Here is a 17,302-nt window from a genome sequence, read left to right as displayed (position 1 = left end):
CCGACTGGACCCAAGGAAAATGTTAACTCATCTACAATTAAAAAAAGAGGATTAGTTAAATAATGACATCTGAAGAAAACCCCCCAAATATTATTATTATTGTTTGAATATCTTGTGTAAATCTGTGTCTGCTGGTCTGTCTCCTTTAAAGCTCCTGTGAGGAACTTTCAGTTTGTGTTGATTTTGGCGCCGTGTGGCCAAAGCCGTACCTCTTATGTCTTTCCTGTTTATGTCCTGGACATGCTTTAGTGGTTGTTTTTAACAAAAAATCCCATCCTTCTTTTTTTTTAGCAGTCATATGTATCACTCACTTTAAATTTTTGCCCTGTGTAATGTAAACAAAGGCAGTGTGCAGTTAATCGCTACCCCCCGCCAGCAGTTTCAGGCCTTAAAAATAAGTATATTGAAATAATCAATGTTGTCGCTGATGGTCTGGTTTGCTTTTGTAGGTCATAAAGAGGCATAAGAATTAATTTCAGTCTGTTTCATGACCAGCACAAAACTCCTCACAGGAGCTTTAAAATGTCTGACAGACTCCCCTAGCTCTAATAGTGTAGGAAAACAGGAACTCAATACGTTGTTTCATTTATAAAAACTACATGTAGGCGGAAGTGAATGCTTATAACTGAGGTCCCTAATGAATCAAATACATTTTATTTTTTTTTTAAGTACTGATTAAAACAGAAACCATAAACAATTGTATGCTGTGAGTCATTTGGAAAAAATTGATCGACAAGTTCATGAAAAACATAAATAACAGAAAGAAACTGAACACATAAAGAGGCCCTGCACAGGGAGAGTAGTTGCGTTCACTGACCTCGGTGGCAGGATGGGGAGGATTGCAATGCATTGTTGCTGAGGACAATGGCGGAGTGTGGTTTCTCTGTTTCTGCAGATAAAACGTGTAAAAGCTCTGACCTGATGTTCTGGGGTTAGGAGGAAGGATGGTCATAAATTATGCTTCAGATGCTGCTGTCACCTCAAACACTACCCAGCCATGCTGAAGCATTGCACACAGCTTTGAAAAAGCATCTGAGGACACTGATTGACAAAAAGACTCTACCTCTTGTAATGAATATATTCTTTATTTTCATAAACACATTGCAACATACAGTATTCAGGTTAATAAGATGATTTTTTCCCACAATGCATTTATATAACACAGTCTAAAAAGGGGGGGAAGGATCTGATCTCCCCACTTTTTTAGAAAGCGACCATTCAGAATCAAACACATGACAACACATAGATCATAAACATAAGGAAGAATAGACACACCCCAGTCTTACAGCTCTGGATGCTACTTATTTGTACAAAAGCATCAGAGTCAGTAGTTTCCAATATGGCAGACACCAGACACAGTGGTTAAAAATTCAATATCAGTGGAGAGTTCAGCACATTCAATATGTATTCAAGCAGCAGCTGCCAGTGTAAGCTCCTTTAGTGACATAATCACAGATATTACATCCTCTGTGATATCTCTGCAGTTCTTTTAAATGCAATGCAAACCTACCCAGTGCATTGTACATATACTGAATGTTGTAATACAAGTGTAATGTTGTGAGTCAAAGGGGATGCAGATGAGATGATAATGTAGGGTATCTGACATCTACAAAACTGTATCACTCAGCATTACAAACTGACAGAGGGATATCTGACCACTCGTTTCTACAATAGCAGGGAGTGCGCTGACCACCAGTTGTGGCGAAACCCCCGCCCCCGAGCTGTGCGGAGCAACGGCGGCTTTGGCAGGGCAACGTGAGGCTGCTATCAAGGAGCAGAGGTTATGGTTGATACTAACTGACTGTCAGTGAGCAGCACATGGGCGGGGATGGTAAAATGACACTTTGGATGAAACGTAACAGAAATAAAAAGGGGGGAAATAAAAGGTGGAGGATGACTGTTCCAATACTGAAATATCAAAAATAGCAGAAAAAAGAAACAATAAAAAGCATCGTCACTGGCAGAATATGATGTGGAGTGAAGATAAAACCTACTTTTATTAATGACAGAGTGAGATACTACAGTAATGGTATTTAAAGTGACACAAACTCTTAAACTAACATTCTGCACCAGCTCATTGTCTTCTCTGATAGTGACAACAGCACAGTTGAGGCCCACACTTATCTTTCTGGGGGATCAGTGTTCTTCCCTTACTGAGTACATACACACACACACACACACTGACCTGAATCTACACAAAATAGTCATTATGTCAGAAAAAAAATGCAGCTTTGTAAATACTATTAATATTGTTAAGAATCGTAGGTTTGCCATGCCAGCTGTTTTGCCATGCTGCAGTTGAGGGAGCAGTGTGCGTCTGTGTGAGTGTGTTGTAGATGACCTGACGTGTGTCAGAGAGAGGGCGTTCAATAAAAAGAGTGGCACAAAGGGGTGACTGAGGACATGGCAAGGGGCAGGTCATGTGACAAATACCAGTGTTATCGGTGTTGAGCAACTTCCTCGCACAGCAGCACTCACAGTGAAGAAGACAGAGTGAAACCTTCATCCCGCTGTCTTTAGAACACGAAAAAAAGCGCTCAAGACCAACATTAACATTCACGTCAGGACATTGTTTTGGTCTTCTTCATTTTGACTGAGGCTTTCATTTCATATTGAGTGATGGACGATGAGCGTATACCTCAGAATGTCAGGTATATAGGCATTATATAAGGCGGTATATAAGGCATTATCAGCACCTGATAAAACCTAAAAAATTAAGACTTAATTATATTTTTCTGAGATATTTCTCCGTTTTAAGAAACTTTGTGACATTACATTTCCATCCATCCATCCATTATCTATACCGCTTATCCTGTTTAGGGTCGCGGGGGGCTGGAGCCTATCCCAGCTGTCATTGGGCGAAGGGCGGGGTACACCCTGGACTGATCGCCAGTCAATCACAGGGCTGATACATCGAGACAGACATTTCACATTCACACTTCTGTGCAATTAAGAGTCACCAATGAAGCTAACGAGCATGTCTTTGGACTGTTGGAGGAAGCCAGAGTGCCCAGAGGGAACCCACGCATGCACAGGGAGAGCATGCAAACTCCACACAGAAAGAACCCCTTCAACCAAACCGAGATTCGAGCAAGGAACCGCCTAGCTGTGAGGCGACAGCACTAACCACTGTACCACCAAGCAGCTTTAATACAAATAACTGTTAATATTATTACACTCAAAATTATTGATTCATCATTAAATAGTTTTGGGGAAAAAATTGCTTACCAATGTAGGGTAGACACAATGGGACGGACTAACATAGCATGAACCAGTGACTTTGACATTAGTTCATGCAGTCAGATTCAAACTCTTCAGTTGCTGATTTAAGCAGAATGAATGGAACAGGGCTACAAGGTCCAAGAGACAGTTAAGAGGCAAAAGACAAGACTTAGGCACGTTGCATACTCACTTGACATTCCAATATTATGCCAAAAACAGGCTCAATCGTCTCACTGAAAGCGTATTATCCTTATTACTATTATTAAAATAGATGAGGTGGCTCTTACATTGTTATATTGTCATTTTCTGCAAGTGGTACCAATAAATCTGGTGTGTTACACAGTGGTAGATCATCTAAAAAAGTAGTGAATGAGGTTATTTGTCAAGGTCACTATAAGCCTCGCAAAGCTCAATGTGCCCTTGTTTGAGACATTCATCATTTCAAGGTAGTATAAACTGATTGCCCCTCTCTTCTTCTTCATTTTCGCTTCTCTCCTCTATCAGACATGAGCTTCAAGTGTCATGATCAAATGATCGGTCAAGTGGACCACTCTCTGAACATTTTGATTCTGCTTTGAGAGTTATTCTGCTATCCACCTACCAAAAATGTCTGTTAACCGTTAAAATAGGAGTGACAACCAAAACTAGGTCTTACGGCTAAGAATGAGTGTGCTACATGCTGCTTTTGCAAGGTTGACAACTATTATAATGAACATGTAGAACATTTAAAGGAGACTAAAGGAAACCTACGAACATGTCCTGTATGAATATCAAATAAAGGACCAACTGTCATACAAAGCCATCTACGGACACTATTTTGCTTTAAAGCCATGGAAGAAATGTTTCATGTACAGTCCAATTAAGATGGTAATGGATCAGCTGCGGTCAGGGCGGTTGATGTGAGAGGTGGACAGAGCACGGGGCAGGCTTTAGTGTACTATCAGCTCATCACAGAGCTGATGGGTCGAGACCACAGAAACAGAGTGGGCCTCTTTGAGTGACAAACAGAACAGGAGGCCCAGGAAGGAGAGGGGTCTGACAGCACTGATGAAGGTTATCTCAGCTCGCTGTCCTTTGGTCATGCTACGCTGTGGGGGACAAAACAGAGCTGGGCGTGGCCGGAGTAAAGACGGAATGAAGAGGCACTCTCCATTGTTGAGGCACAGAAAGGAGTTGGTCTTTACGTATTGCGTATCAGTGTGTGTGTGTGTGTGTGTGTGCGTGTGTTGAGGGACTTGGTAAAAAAGCAGGTAGCTTAGCAGGCACAGCCTCCCTGGCTCTCTGAAGGCGAGTCTTTGAGGATCTGGTTCCCATGGTTGGACATGAGGTTAACGTCTCCCTCCATGCTCTCGTTCATCTTCTCACAGATGACGTCCACTAGACGCTCAAACACCTGCTTTACGTTGATGTTGTCCTTAGCGCTGGCTTCAAAGAACTGGAAACCTGATGGAGAATGCAAGGCATTTATCAGTAGATGTATTATAAAAATAAACATAGATACCGTACTTAGATATTAAAAAGGTAAGAACTATAAGGTAAATTTGCTAATAAGGCAAACTGCATTAGTAAAGTAAAGAGTCGTTACCTAGCTCCTCTGCTAGCCTCTGGCCATCCTCTGTGGGTATGAGCCTGTCGTCCTCCAGGTCACACTTGTTACCGATCAGGATGACCTGAGCATTGTCCCATGAGTATGTCTTGATCTGCGTTGCCCTGTAGAGCAGACAAAAAGTTGATTAAAAGCAGCTATAAATCAAATAAGAACTCCACATATCAGGTACTTTCCTTCATAAACACCAATAAACTAGTTCCACTAATAGGAAAAAAAACAGCATCACTCAAAATTGGTGTGTGCATGCCATCTATATTGGTTTGATTGTTACTGCGCAATGAAATATTATATATCTGAAACATGATCTGCTTGTCTCTGTGCTTGCATTAGCTCCCGTTAAATTTTCAAAATTGATTTTAAAACTTTATTGCTCACTACATTAAATGGCGCTGCTGCCATACATTTATGTTTTATTTACCTGGTATGTGCCCTCTTGTCTATTAAAATCTGCTGATGGAGCCCAACTGCCCAGGCCAAAGTTTTTGATCAGGCTTTTTCAAACAGAGCCCCCGGTGCAATAACTAAATGATGGACTTTATGGACAAGAATATATGAAATAAACAAGTCTTTGGTTGAATAAAATTTAAAATAAAAATGTGATTTTTGTTGTCTAATTTGTCATTTAGTTACGTGATCTCAAACACTGGTGTTATTAACAATAGACCCGAGTCTTGATGTTGAACTCACCAGTCCTGAACTGCGTTGAAAGACTCCTGGTTAGTGATGTCATATATGAGCAGGAAGCCCATAGCTCCTCTGTAGTAGGCTGTGGTGATGGTACGGTAGCGTTCTTGCCCTGCTGTATCCTGTTGTTACACACACAAATATATTTCAATAAAACAAATAAAAAACTGCTTTTGCCAGTGATCTTTCGGTGCATGATTATGAACCACAAGAGGGCAGTATTGTCCAAACTATGACCTGTTGCTGCAAGTCCTCTTGCTGTAAAAGTCTGTCTACTACAACACCAGAAGGCAGATGGATGGTTATTTTAGAACAAATTTCACCACAATTGTGTTGTGTGTTTGCCATAAATAACTTTGCAAGTGAAAATTCCTTTTTTTAGTTAATCCAGTATGGATACAGATCTGTTTCCTTTATGATGGGAATTCTGACTTAAGTAAATTGATACTTAATTAACAATAACTTGCAGCATATATTACAGTGAAACACAGGTACAGGTGTTCTATAGTAAGCAAAGACATCAGGTCAGAGAACAGCAATTTAAACATATTTAAACTCAAATCTATGCCTATGAAAAATCGACTTATTTATTGAACCTTCTACCTAAGAATTCTAAAGCCAGGCCATGATTACACTCTGTGAAACCTGTATGCTTGCTCTCCTTCCAAACCCCTTGGCTTCATTCATTCATTCATTCATAACACATCCAAATGCCAAATGCTGCAGTTCACACAATCTATGAGAAGATGGCATTCAGATATGAGCTCCTGCCTCAATCATTCCTCATCGAACCACGACCTCTTGTCTGCATCAATAACCAGCCAGCAAGAACAAGCACACAGATAAGAGACATGCAAGCGTCACAGAGGGTCAGAGGAGGAGTGGCTGCTGTGCGTTATTGCCTCCCAGCCACAGTGAGTTTATCAGAAGCATCTACTAATTAAATGAAGGCTGCATGTGATGTCACAGGCGACAGCTCAGAGCAGAAGGATCAAACAGGTAGTTGGTGAAGCGACTACCCTCCACTCTCAGGGTTACTTGGTAACCTGCCCGAGTCTTTCTTTTGCATCTAGAGCCTGTGTGTATTTTTTTGTGTTTGTCTGATGTTTTCCTCACAGTAAGGGGGGAGAAGAGGGGGAGGAGGAGGAGTGGGTTGTCCAGGTAACTGGAGGCCATTGGGGGTTATGAATGTCCCATTACAGCTGGGACTGCTCTGTGTGGTCGGCCCAAAATGATCCTTCTCACTTTACAAAATGGACAAGACAGAGAGCCGTGGCTGCTTAAATCCCTGCTTGAGACAGCGAAGGAAAAAAACATTGCTGGCCCTGCCGGTGTATTCCTTTTTGTCTGCTTTTTGTCAGGGGGTTATGTTTCAATAAAGGGTGAAGTATTCCAGGTCCATCTTTATCTCATCCACGCATAGATGAACAAATATTTGGCAGCGTAATGGGATGTCTAACCAAACAGACAGTCTCCAGGGTTGCTATAATCAACCCCAGCCAGTAAACAAAAGCTGCTCCCTCATGTGTATATGTATGAAGGGAGAGAGGGAGGGGTTTCAATCAGGCTTCTGCATGGTTAGAGATGTCACTGGGACCCTGAGAGCTGAACATGCGTCACCTGACGACACAAAGCAGTGGCACACTCACAGTAGGATACCTGACACCGGCATCACCCTCATGCTGTATGTGAGGATGTTTTTCTGCTAAGTGTGCTAAAGGTGTGTGTTTGTCAAAGGATGAGAAACATATTTCCATGACATCAGCAGGAGGGATGTAAACAATAAGTGTACACAGTGTGAACACATTATATGCTTAAGCTCTGGATATACACTGTGCAGGGGCCATGTGGGGTGTTATCAGGCTAGCCTGTTTCCATGACACACGAAGGGTGGCCAGCAGCTGGCAGCAGGGGATCATCAGTAATACTCTTTATGTAAAGACCTGGTGAAACCTCTTACAAATGATGTTCAGTGGGAGCTAACATGAATTTAACAGCCAGCGTTTCCCACAGTTGATTATTAACACCACATAAAGGAGAGCCCAGAGTAAGACATGCGTGTAAGTCCCACACCCTTTAAATACACTGCCACACTAGCACTGCAGTAAATCCTTGGTATGTCTCCGTCAGATGCTGATAGGGAACTTCCTCTACTTCCTGAGATTAGGAAATACCAGGTCATTCACTTGCTACAATGCTTGGCACACACATCTCAAAACCCTGTTTTTTTGGTTTTCTATAATATTACACACCACTATCAGTGCGTGTCACGTCACAGAAACACATGTTCAGTCAGGCTGGACGGTGAGTGTGTGTTTTGGTGTAGACTCCTCTGCTGCTGATTCATCTGGCTCGATCTTTGTGTATCAAGCAGTGGCTCACACACTGTTGGCTCAAATGAATCATCTGTTTGAACAGCCTTAATAATTTGTATCAATAGGATTTGTAGTGTACAGTGAGGAATGTGGGGGTGGAGAGAAATTAAGGATACATGTTATGTAACATGCAAAAGCCTTGTCGTGAATATAAATGTTAAATGTTTTATTGAGACTGTTAGAAGTGTTGATCCAGCTGTAAGACTTTAAGCCAGCTGTTTCTACCCGTTTAGTCCTTCAGCTAAGCTTTTCAGCTGCTGGCAGCAGTTTCACTGTACAGACATGAAGGTGATACTGCCTTCTCATCTAACTCTAAACAAGGAGGATAATTAGAATGTTTCTAAATAGGTCAAACTATGTATTTAAAGGGGTATCCTAGTTGGTGTATTAAAAAGGATAATTAACAAAATCAATACAGGAGAGGATGAGATTTCTTCACTTTTTTCCCCTAGTTTTGTTTAAACAAAAAAAACCTATGTCCCATAATTTATCTCAATAATATTTGCCCTCTCCCTGCTCTGTTTTATGAATGTGGCAATAATGATTGTGTTACCAAAATAATGAGAATCTAACAGGATAAAAAGCATGCGAAAGTCTGAGAAACGATGGTTCACAGCTACACAGACGGACTTCAGGTCATATAAGGCAGAAACATGAAAGACAATGTATACATTTTTCATTGTTGGTAGGGGTGTAATCAATCAATTAACTCATGATTGGCATCGCGGTTCTTGAGTCACGTATCTGATGAAATTTCAGATCAGCAAGAAAAAAAAGGACATTTATAATAACCTTTAAACTCCTCTATGACTGTCACTCTTCATCTAAACTGAATAATGTTTCTAGATGCAGCTTGATGAAAAAAAAATCAGACTACACAGTCTTAATTATTAAAAGCAGTGGGACCCATCTGCGTTCCCAGCAGACGTGTGTGTAGGCTATGTGTTTTTACTGGCTACACCTGCACTACATTTTTCTTCGGCTGTGGCTCAGTGGTAGAGTCGGTCGTCTTTCAATCGGAAGGTCGGAGGTTCGATCCCCAGCTCCCTCAGGCTGTCGAAGTGTCCTTGAGCAAGACACTGAACCCCAAATTGCTCCCGGTGGCATAGCCAACGGGTATGAATGTGATATCTGATTGACAGTTGGGCACTTTAAGTAGCAGCCTCTACCATCAGTGTATGAACGTGTGTGTGAATGGGTGAATGTGACATGTAGTGTAAAAGCAGCTTTGAGTGGTCGCAAAGACTAGAAAAGAGTTATATAAGTACAGTCCATTTCTGGTTAAGTCACAGGCAATAAATCAAACAGTGACCTTCTGTTTCGGGATTATGCCCTCAGTTTCTCTCTGTGTTATGAAACTAACTTTGTGTAACAAAGGTACCAGGGTAACATAGGTACCCCCTTAAAGCAGCCTGTGGGACGAAGTTACGTGCGTTGAGCAACCATTTATTATCACAAGCAACCGCCAGCTATATCTTTCACATTTTTGCTCACATCTAATGGTTAATAAGGGAAAGGTTATAACCGCTTGTTGCTGTCCATGTAGAGTGATCTACCGAAATGGGACCCCCACACCAAAGCTAAGATAACCCTAATAACATCATCTGTCCTACTTAAAGCAGTTGTTTCTGAACTGCCACTTGGCATTCAGCTTATTTTAAAAGCTTCCTTTAAAATTGTTTGTCGCAATGACTGCAGTATGACTGAAACGGAGTATTTAACCTCATTACATATAGTAGCTGATTCTAAGTGATAAACAACACCTTAAACATGCAAAGAAGACTATAGAATACTTTGCCACATGAAGCGTTTTAAAACATGAAAAGTAACTGAAATTAAAAACTGTATACAAATTTACAATGGATCAAATGACTGTGTAATGTGGCGACAAAGCCAATTTATCGTTGGATTTATGGAACTCTTGAGCATCCTACAACTGTTTAATATTGTGTCATTGACAGCAACGACACTCGATAAACACACTGTAACTGCTGTAGCTGCCCGGCAACAAAAAATCAACAAAATTAGCAACCTGTGGAACATAGTACAACATTTAGCCGCTAAAAAGCCTGAGACTTTCCTCAGAATTTATCAACTAAAAGTCTGTAAACCTGAAAACTTCTCAACTTATGTTAAAAAGATACATGTTAAGTAGATAAGGGTAGGGAGTAAGTTTATGTATGAAACCATGAGGAAGTTATGCCTCGTGCACTTGCACAATTCAGGCTTAACTTGCACAACTGCAAAACCCACAATTCTAGACATACCTCATCTTTAAAAGGTCTTCTGGCAAAGGTTTGAATCCAAGTACATAGGTAGTAGGAGGATTCAACATGGGCAAACATTCCTTTTCTCAATCTCTGTGTTTATTTATCATCAAGAGATAAAATATCACAAGACTTGAGCAATCACTTTTTTTAACAAAAAACTTTAAATGCACATGGAGCTCAAGTGTAGATTAGATGGAGAGAGAATGGACTAAAAAGTATTATTATCTGTACAGTTTGGCAGCTAACACCTGTTGCTTGCGGTATGCCTACTGTTTACCCACTACAAATGCCAGTGTGGTTATACAATGAAAAGAACAGTGTATCGCATCTTTGATCCACTCACCCAGATCTGCAGCTTGATCCTCTTGTCATTGCGGAACACAGTCTTGACTTTGAAGTCGATGCCCACCGTACTGACAAAGGCAGGGGTAAAGGAGTCGTCTGCATATCGGAATAGGAAGGAGGTTTTGCCGACGCTGCTGTTGCCAATGATCAGCAGCTTGAACATGTAATCAAAGTTCTGGTCGGCCGCATCCTTCTGGGAGGGCTGCTGCTGGAGCCGGGAGTCATTTGATGCCATCTAGAGAGGGAGGAGGAGAAACAAATTCAAAAATGTATCCCAATTGTAGCATTGGGACCAAACTTTTCAATAAAGCAGAATACAGTTTGTACGAAAGAAATTCAATCAACTGAAAAGAAATGACAGGAAATGAGGGCAGAAAATGTTGGAGGAAGACATGAAACAAATGGCCTTCACCAGACACTGTTTGCACTGTAAAGATTGGCTTTATTTAGCATGTGAAGCAGATCAAAGAGCATGGTCGCTAGATTCCAAGTAGGTGTGAATGTTCCTGCATTGTTTGAGGGAAATCTGTGACATTGTTTAATACAAAATGACATTGGGGCATCTTGGTAGTGCTATTCTGTCACCACAAGGTCTTCAACCACATTTTTCTTTCTCCCTCCCCCTGCTAAACCTTATTGGCCAAATGGTGCATCAACATTGCCCGAGTATCAAGTGCTCAATCTTATCTCAATGCTGAGAGCAGAGGCATGCCACATGTACATATAATGATTTTACCTATTGGTTGCCTTTTTAGGTAGTCTTTGCGATGTGAAACTTGTGTATGGTCATTAGGGGTGGGAAATGATACATCTTCATATCTGATTAACTGAAGAACACAATATGCCCCGAAAATGGTAAAATGCAGGATTCATGTATTTATTCACTGCGATTTGGTGTCAGTTTCACAGAATGTGGCACAAACTGAGATGAAGGGGCTATGTGACGCTGAATTTGCACAGAGATGAATTGCACTTTATGAATTGAGTATTTTATTTCTTATGTATTGTTCATTGTTATTTCTGACTATTGTATGTGTGTAGTGGAATGTTGTTGTGGGTGGAATGTCCTGTCTGCAGCAGACCCCTCTGTCCGAGACAAGTTTCTCCCACGGGAGACAAATAAAGATACCTTGACCTTGACCTTGAAACAATGTACTTGTTTTCAGTCTGTAAATTAAATTTTGACCTTGAATTTGAAAGTGGCTGGTGCATCTCTTAACTTCACCGATGTCCGACATTATCCTGCTTTCTTCATCTTTTCCTGTTTCATTATCTTCTCCTTTTCTTTTTGTGCTTCTTCTACTGCTGCTTCTTCTTCTTATATCCTGCTGTAAACTTCTTTATGAGTCAGGACGACGATATATTGGCTTGATATATCGTTTTGTCCCACCCTTAATGGTCATATTGCAATTACGATGAAAATTGCATTTATACGTTAGCACTATGTGCTACACATTCCTGCTGCAACTTCTTTGATCAACAGTTGGTGGCAAGCAATGTACAAAAAAGCATAGCAATGTTCAAACATTGGCAAAGAGGAAGAGAGCTAGCAAGAGAATATGCATGTAAACAAGTTTCCATCAAATCAAGATCAGCTTTTCAAATGTTTTATGAGTAAGAAAATGCATATAACACTTGTTTGAGACTTCAAATGTACAAACTATAAATTTTGGAGAGTGAAACTATTAAATAAACAAAATTTGTTTACAACAAAACTCTACAGGGCATGCCGCGGCTAGAAATACAATAGTGCTTTGTCTTTTCCAGATGTTAGTTACTGATGTTAGGACTCCACTAAAAGGTTTGAAATCAGAATAAATACTTGTGCTTTAAAAATTAGGGGAAGCTATTCCATCTGCTTCATAGTAACGATTCACCTCATAGTAATCTCTCCTGAGGGCAGGTATGAGACAACCTACCATTTAGCCTTTGAGCATCAGTCATTTAAGTGGTGGGAGGAGGGACAGCAGCTGCACAACTTTGGGTGTGAAAAAGAGAGCAGAGAGCTAGCCATTGCTATCCCTGCAAACACACACACTCACACTAAATCCTGATCAATCCATGCGGCTCAGCCCCGCCTATCTCTGTTGAGACTCGTCTCCGTGGAAACCAGACTAGGAATCAGCTGCCGACAAGACCCATTAGTGGCCAAAGCAGTCGATTCTCTCAGCTTTTAACCGGCCAGAGGTCTCCACAGCAAAATAAAGATATCTATCACACTACCAACAAGGGCTCTGGAAAAAAGGACAGGGGGAATTAGAGAAGCCTGGCAAAAGTGTTTACTGGGCAAACATGTCGAATCTCACAAGAATGACAGAGTCAGGGTGTGAGAGGATGAGGAAGGAAAAAGCGCTAATGCTAATGGTCATGAATTATTTAATACATGCAGCAAGAAAATATTTTGCTGCAGTCTGATGAGACATACAAGACTTTTATAAAGCTGTACACTGTTGGAAACCTTTGAATTGGTATGACGGGTGTAGACCATATTCACAGGCCACTCTGATGTCACGCTCAGCTTAGTAATCTTAAATGTTTAAAAGGTATAATAAGTCGGATTTTCCTAGAAAAATAAAATATAGACTTTTACAAATATAACATAATATAAATCATCACTTATGAGCCTCTATACATCTGTGGTGGTGAGTGTGTGCAGACCCTTGTGAGACCCTTCCCTCTGTATCTATTCTGTTGTTTTGCTTTCCACGGGACGTTTTCAGGAGGGGCGCTGTTGTGGTTCCTGAGCCAATCAAAGCGTATAGGTGAGTGGGAGTGGCTCAAAGAGCGATGCAGAGTTGGCCCTCTTTCTGTTGGACAGGTAGGTGCCTCAAACCTAGCGCAAAGCTCACCGTAATGCTGTGGGTGCTAGCTCGGCAGGGTGGGTGTGGTCTCGCACGAGAGAGTGAGAGTGAGCTTCTGGTGATGAAGAGCCCAGGAGAAAGGGCCCAGTTTTTCCGTTTTTTTTAAAGATTATGTCTTGGCTTTTGCCTTTATTAGATAGGACAGATGAAGTGAGACAGGAAATGTGGGAAGTAGAGAGTGGGGGCTGACATGCACCAAATGGATAGGCAGGCCGGGAGTTAAACCTGCGACCAGCGCGTCGAGGACTGCAGCCTCTGCAAATGGGGCGCCCCACCAACTGAGCCAAACCAGCACCCCGGAAGGGCCCAGTTTGAATGTGTTGTTGACAAAATGCAAGGAAAAATCCTACTTATTATACCTTTAAGGTCCATGTTAAGATGACCAATTTTACAGCATAATTTAACATGCTTACAGCCTCGTACAAAAAACAGTTTTGGTTGGTAGAGCTGATTCCTCCACTGATGACAACTGTAGACATCACTCACTTGTTTATGTACTCATGCTTAAGGATAAGGTTGTGTGTAATTAGGGGTGTGTCCACTGTCTGACTGACAGATGGGAGCTCTTAGTTGTCTGCTAGGTGTCACCTCAGGTAATTCCAATCCACTTGACACTTGTCTGTGTTTGTGCTAATGGGGCCTTAATAAAAAAAAAAGAAAAAAAAAAAAAAAAGAAAAATCAGACTTATGGCTTCTTGTGCTGTAACTTGCAGGACGTTTTGCTGGAGCTCAACATGCTTGACTTATGCGTGTACATTGTTTCCCCATACGTTTATTGATTTATTTTCTATTATCTCAGCTCACTTGTTGCTTGCTCACTGCCGGAGAAGTGGGTGAGCAAGCAGCAATTTCACTATGTTCCACAATTTTTTAGTCTGATAAAAATACCAGAAGCAGTTAGGTACCACAACATAACAACATTTGAGCTTCCCACCCTTAACACCTTCTTTAGATCTATGTTGTTTTTTCTGTAACAGCAGTGACGTGTATTTAACTTCCTGTCCACCAAGGCATGAGGCAGAATTTCTTCACAGCCTGTGGATCCTTGCAAGCTGCTGGATGTTGTAATGAAACAATGCAGTTCACCAACAGCAGGAACAGTGTCACAACCTGAGGTGTAGGTACACGCTCTAATAACAACCCTCTCAGAACAGAAAGTGCTCTCTCTGTGTAGCATAAAAGGGTTGCGTTCAAGCCTCAGTTATTTCTAATCTCCCGAGACACCGGCTTTGAAATCACATGATGCCTGTGCTGTGCGGGGGTCCCCAGGGTACATTTTTGAACTTGTAGATCCCATAGCATGTTGTTATTTTCTTACTCCAACTTTTCCATTTGCTCAGCATAAGCCTGAGGTAACCCAGTCACATGTCCTTTATGTTTACTGTTCAGCTCAGGATGTCTGCAGGTAAATTAGTTGACTCATACAGTCTGTTAAAACATTTCTTGAATGGAGTTTCTTTTCCCTTTAAAAGTATGTTTTATGACTTTAAATTACAAGATTTATATATATATAAATACTTTTTAATATATAAAAAGGACATATAATGAAAACAATGCATCAGAGTATCATTAAGGGTCTTAAAAAATTGTGTTACTGTCACGCTCTAAAAGAAACACACACAAATGTTAGCATTTTCCTTCTCATCTTCAATATAACTGATGTCAGGAAATCTTTCAGAGCGTCACTGGACAACAAAACAGCATGTTGAGCAGCTGTGATGCCTTTGGCAAGGCCCCTCATCAGCACCTGGCCTGATATCAGCACAGTCATCTCTGAGATCAGTCGCATACTGAGGATGGCCATTTCCTAAGCTGCAGCGTGGACAAGAATGATAGCAAACAAATAAAGGCCATTATGGTGAGTAGCCTGATGATGGTGTAACCAGGTCCCTCAGCTGACACTGTTTGATGAGCGTGGAGCGAGTAGCCTTCCTGACCCCCAGGAAATGACCACTATTGATTAGTTGACAGCTGTCGCATCAGTTCTTTCAATAGGAGAAGTAATGAAACGCAAACAAGGACGAAAAAGGATAGGTGGTAATTATTTTTTTATTTATGTATACGAAAATGAGTAGGCCTACTTATTAAACAAAAGTGCGACGAACAAAAAAATATAAAACCAAAATACATGGTAGGCTATCCTCTCGCAGGAATTCCTGTCAGCTTAAATAAAAAGAAAACCTGTAAACTGACTTTGAGTAAAGGGCTCTGGAAGGAAGGACGTATGAGGCAGGAAGATCCGCGGGACTCAATCCTAACTTAAACTCACTTACCTTTTTGCGGAAGATTGCAAACGTCCACCTCGGTTAGCTTCGACTCTGGGTCAGTGATACGCAGCTGTCTTCCGACCAGCGGTGAGGTGCCAGGTAAAGTAACCCACAAAAGTAGCGCTAACAAGTCAAATATATTTTCCTGCTCCAGCAACAGCACCAGCAGCCGACCCGCTTTCCTTCCTTGACTGGCTACTTTTTGCCGTTTCTCTTCGGTTGCGGCTTGAGCAGGTCCCGGCTTGAGCTTGCGTGTTGAAAGCTGGCAATTTAGCAGTAGCTCTATGACAGAGCTGAAGGGGACTACAAGGCAACTGCTGAAAGCGTTGATGAGGCAGTGCCAGTCTACACTGCTCGAGGAGAGGGCTGTCCCCAGTGCGCGCGCGCACATGAGCGCGCTGGAACTTCACTTACTACGCCTACAATATTCCCAGGATATTAAGGACTTGTTTACTGTGCAATATTCATATATATCTATGTAAGATTTTAAAGGCTAAATACTGATGTTCCAGTGTCTTCCGGGTAACTAGATATTTTCCAAGTATGCACTTTCATATAGGCTACTCAGGGAAGGATAACATGACCTTCTGACCCCCATTCCTCCCTCACATATTTAAAGGAACAGTTTAATTTGTGCGAAACACACTCCTATGCATCAATCTTCATACCATCCTCACAGGTGTAGCAGCTGGTTAGCTAAGTTAAGCATACACTGCTGGCAGTAGCCTCATATTTACTGAACTGAGAGTGATAACATTCTTCTCACCTAACTCTTCATAAGAAAGCCAATATAAGTATTTCCCAAATGTTAAAGATATCCCTTAAAAACCCAGCCAGTCATCTAACAGACATGTGAAAAGAGAAAAGCAATAAAATGCATAACCACTATGTTCACACTGTGAACTTGGGTGACTGTGGCTCTTGTGGCCCCAGACCCTTAGGGGTTATCGCTTTCACTTAAATCTATTTAGTCTAATAAGGCTGCTAAGCCAGGTTTTATCAGTGCAAAAAATCCATGGAGTCACATACAATGCAGGTTTGAAAATTTGTGACAAAGAGAGCACTCAACTCATAAAATATGTCCTGGGTAGGATTGGTACCAGAATTATTGCATTGCATCTATAAGTTTTACAAAAGCGACACTATACCGCAAATGCCTCTGATACAGCTCAAATGCGACCTCAGCTAGGCTATGAGCAAGTATGCCAATCGGTCACATACTGTAAATCATTGCCCTTCCCATAATTCAACTTGTTTGTTCTTCTACAAAACAGTAGCCAACACAGCAATAAAATAAATCATGACTGCCACTATCATCTACTGTTTTTGAGCAGTGGAGAAGCAGGTTCAGGTTATGTGAGAACAGCAAACAAGAGGAGTGCACTGCAAGTGTTATACTAAAGATAGCTAAATATCAGCTATGGGGGGGGGTATTGGAACATCCCTCTCTCTCTTTCTAGCTCAGTGTATTTCCCTCCTTTATACTACTCCTACCAAATGTTTAGTGTTGTTTTCAGTTATGAGTTATAGTATTCATCTCTCCTACAGTATATAGTGTTCGAATACAATGTCTTCATGGGTGCAGATCTCACTGAGTTTGTATCTTTATGAGTTTCAAAATAGTTTTATCTTATTCTTTTGGTAGAGGCAGCAAGAAGGTTGAGTGCCT

General features: G+C 41.3%; 1 protein-coding gene across 1 annotated transcript; it reads right to left on the bottom strand.

Annotated features, from left to right (window-relative positions):
• Positions 1–1,085: 1,085 nt before the first annotated feature.
• Positions 1,086–15,920, bottom strand: rab3db (RAB3D, member RAS oncogene family, b). Its single transcript, XM_069674356.1, has 5 exons — positions 15,640–15,920; positions 10,504–10,740; positions 5,519–5,637; positions 4,808–4,932; positions 1,086–4,665 (listed from the first exon to the last, which is right to left on the bottom strand). Exons 2-5 carry the CDS (start codon positions 10,738–10,740, stop codon positions 4,478–4,480), a joined length of 669 nt encoding a protein of 222 aa, XP_069530457.1. The 5' UTR covers positions 15,640–15,920; the 3' UTR covers positions 1,086–4,477.
• Positions 15,921–17,302: the final 1,382 nt, after the last annotated feature.

This window comes from Semicossyphus pulcher, unplaced genomic scaffold (genome assembly GCF_022749685.1).
Source record: "Semicossyphus pulcher isolate SPU_LCO1_2020_fin unplaced genomic scaffold, fSemPul1.0.p SCAF_23, whole genome shotgun sequence".
Classification (NCBI taxonomy): Eukaryota; Metazoa; Chordata; class Actinopteri; order Labriformes; family Labridae; genus Semicossyphus; species Semicossyphus pulcher.
This window is presented reverse-complemented; position numbering and strand designations above follow the sequence as displayed.

Coding starts and splice junctions, on each gene's coding strand:
- rab3db (XM_069674356.1), bottom strand. CDS start 10,740: ATGGCATCAAATGACTCCCGGCTCCAGCAGCAGCCCTCCCAGAAGGAT. Junction 5,638..10,503: donor GGATCAAGCTGCAGATCTGG/GTGAGTGGATCA, acceptor GTGTAACAACAG/GATACAGCAGGGCAAGAACG. Junction 4,666..4,807: donor GAGGCTAGCAGAGGAGCTAG/GTAACGACTCTT, acceptor ATTCTCCATCAG/GTTTCCAGTTCTTTGAAGCC.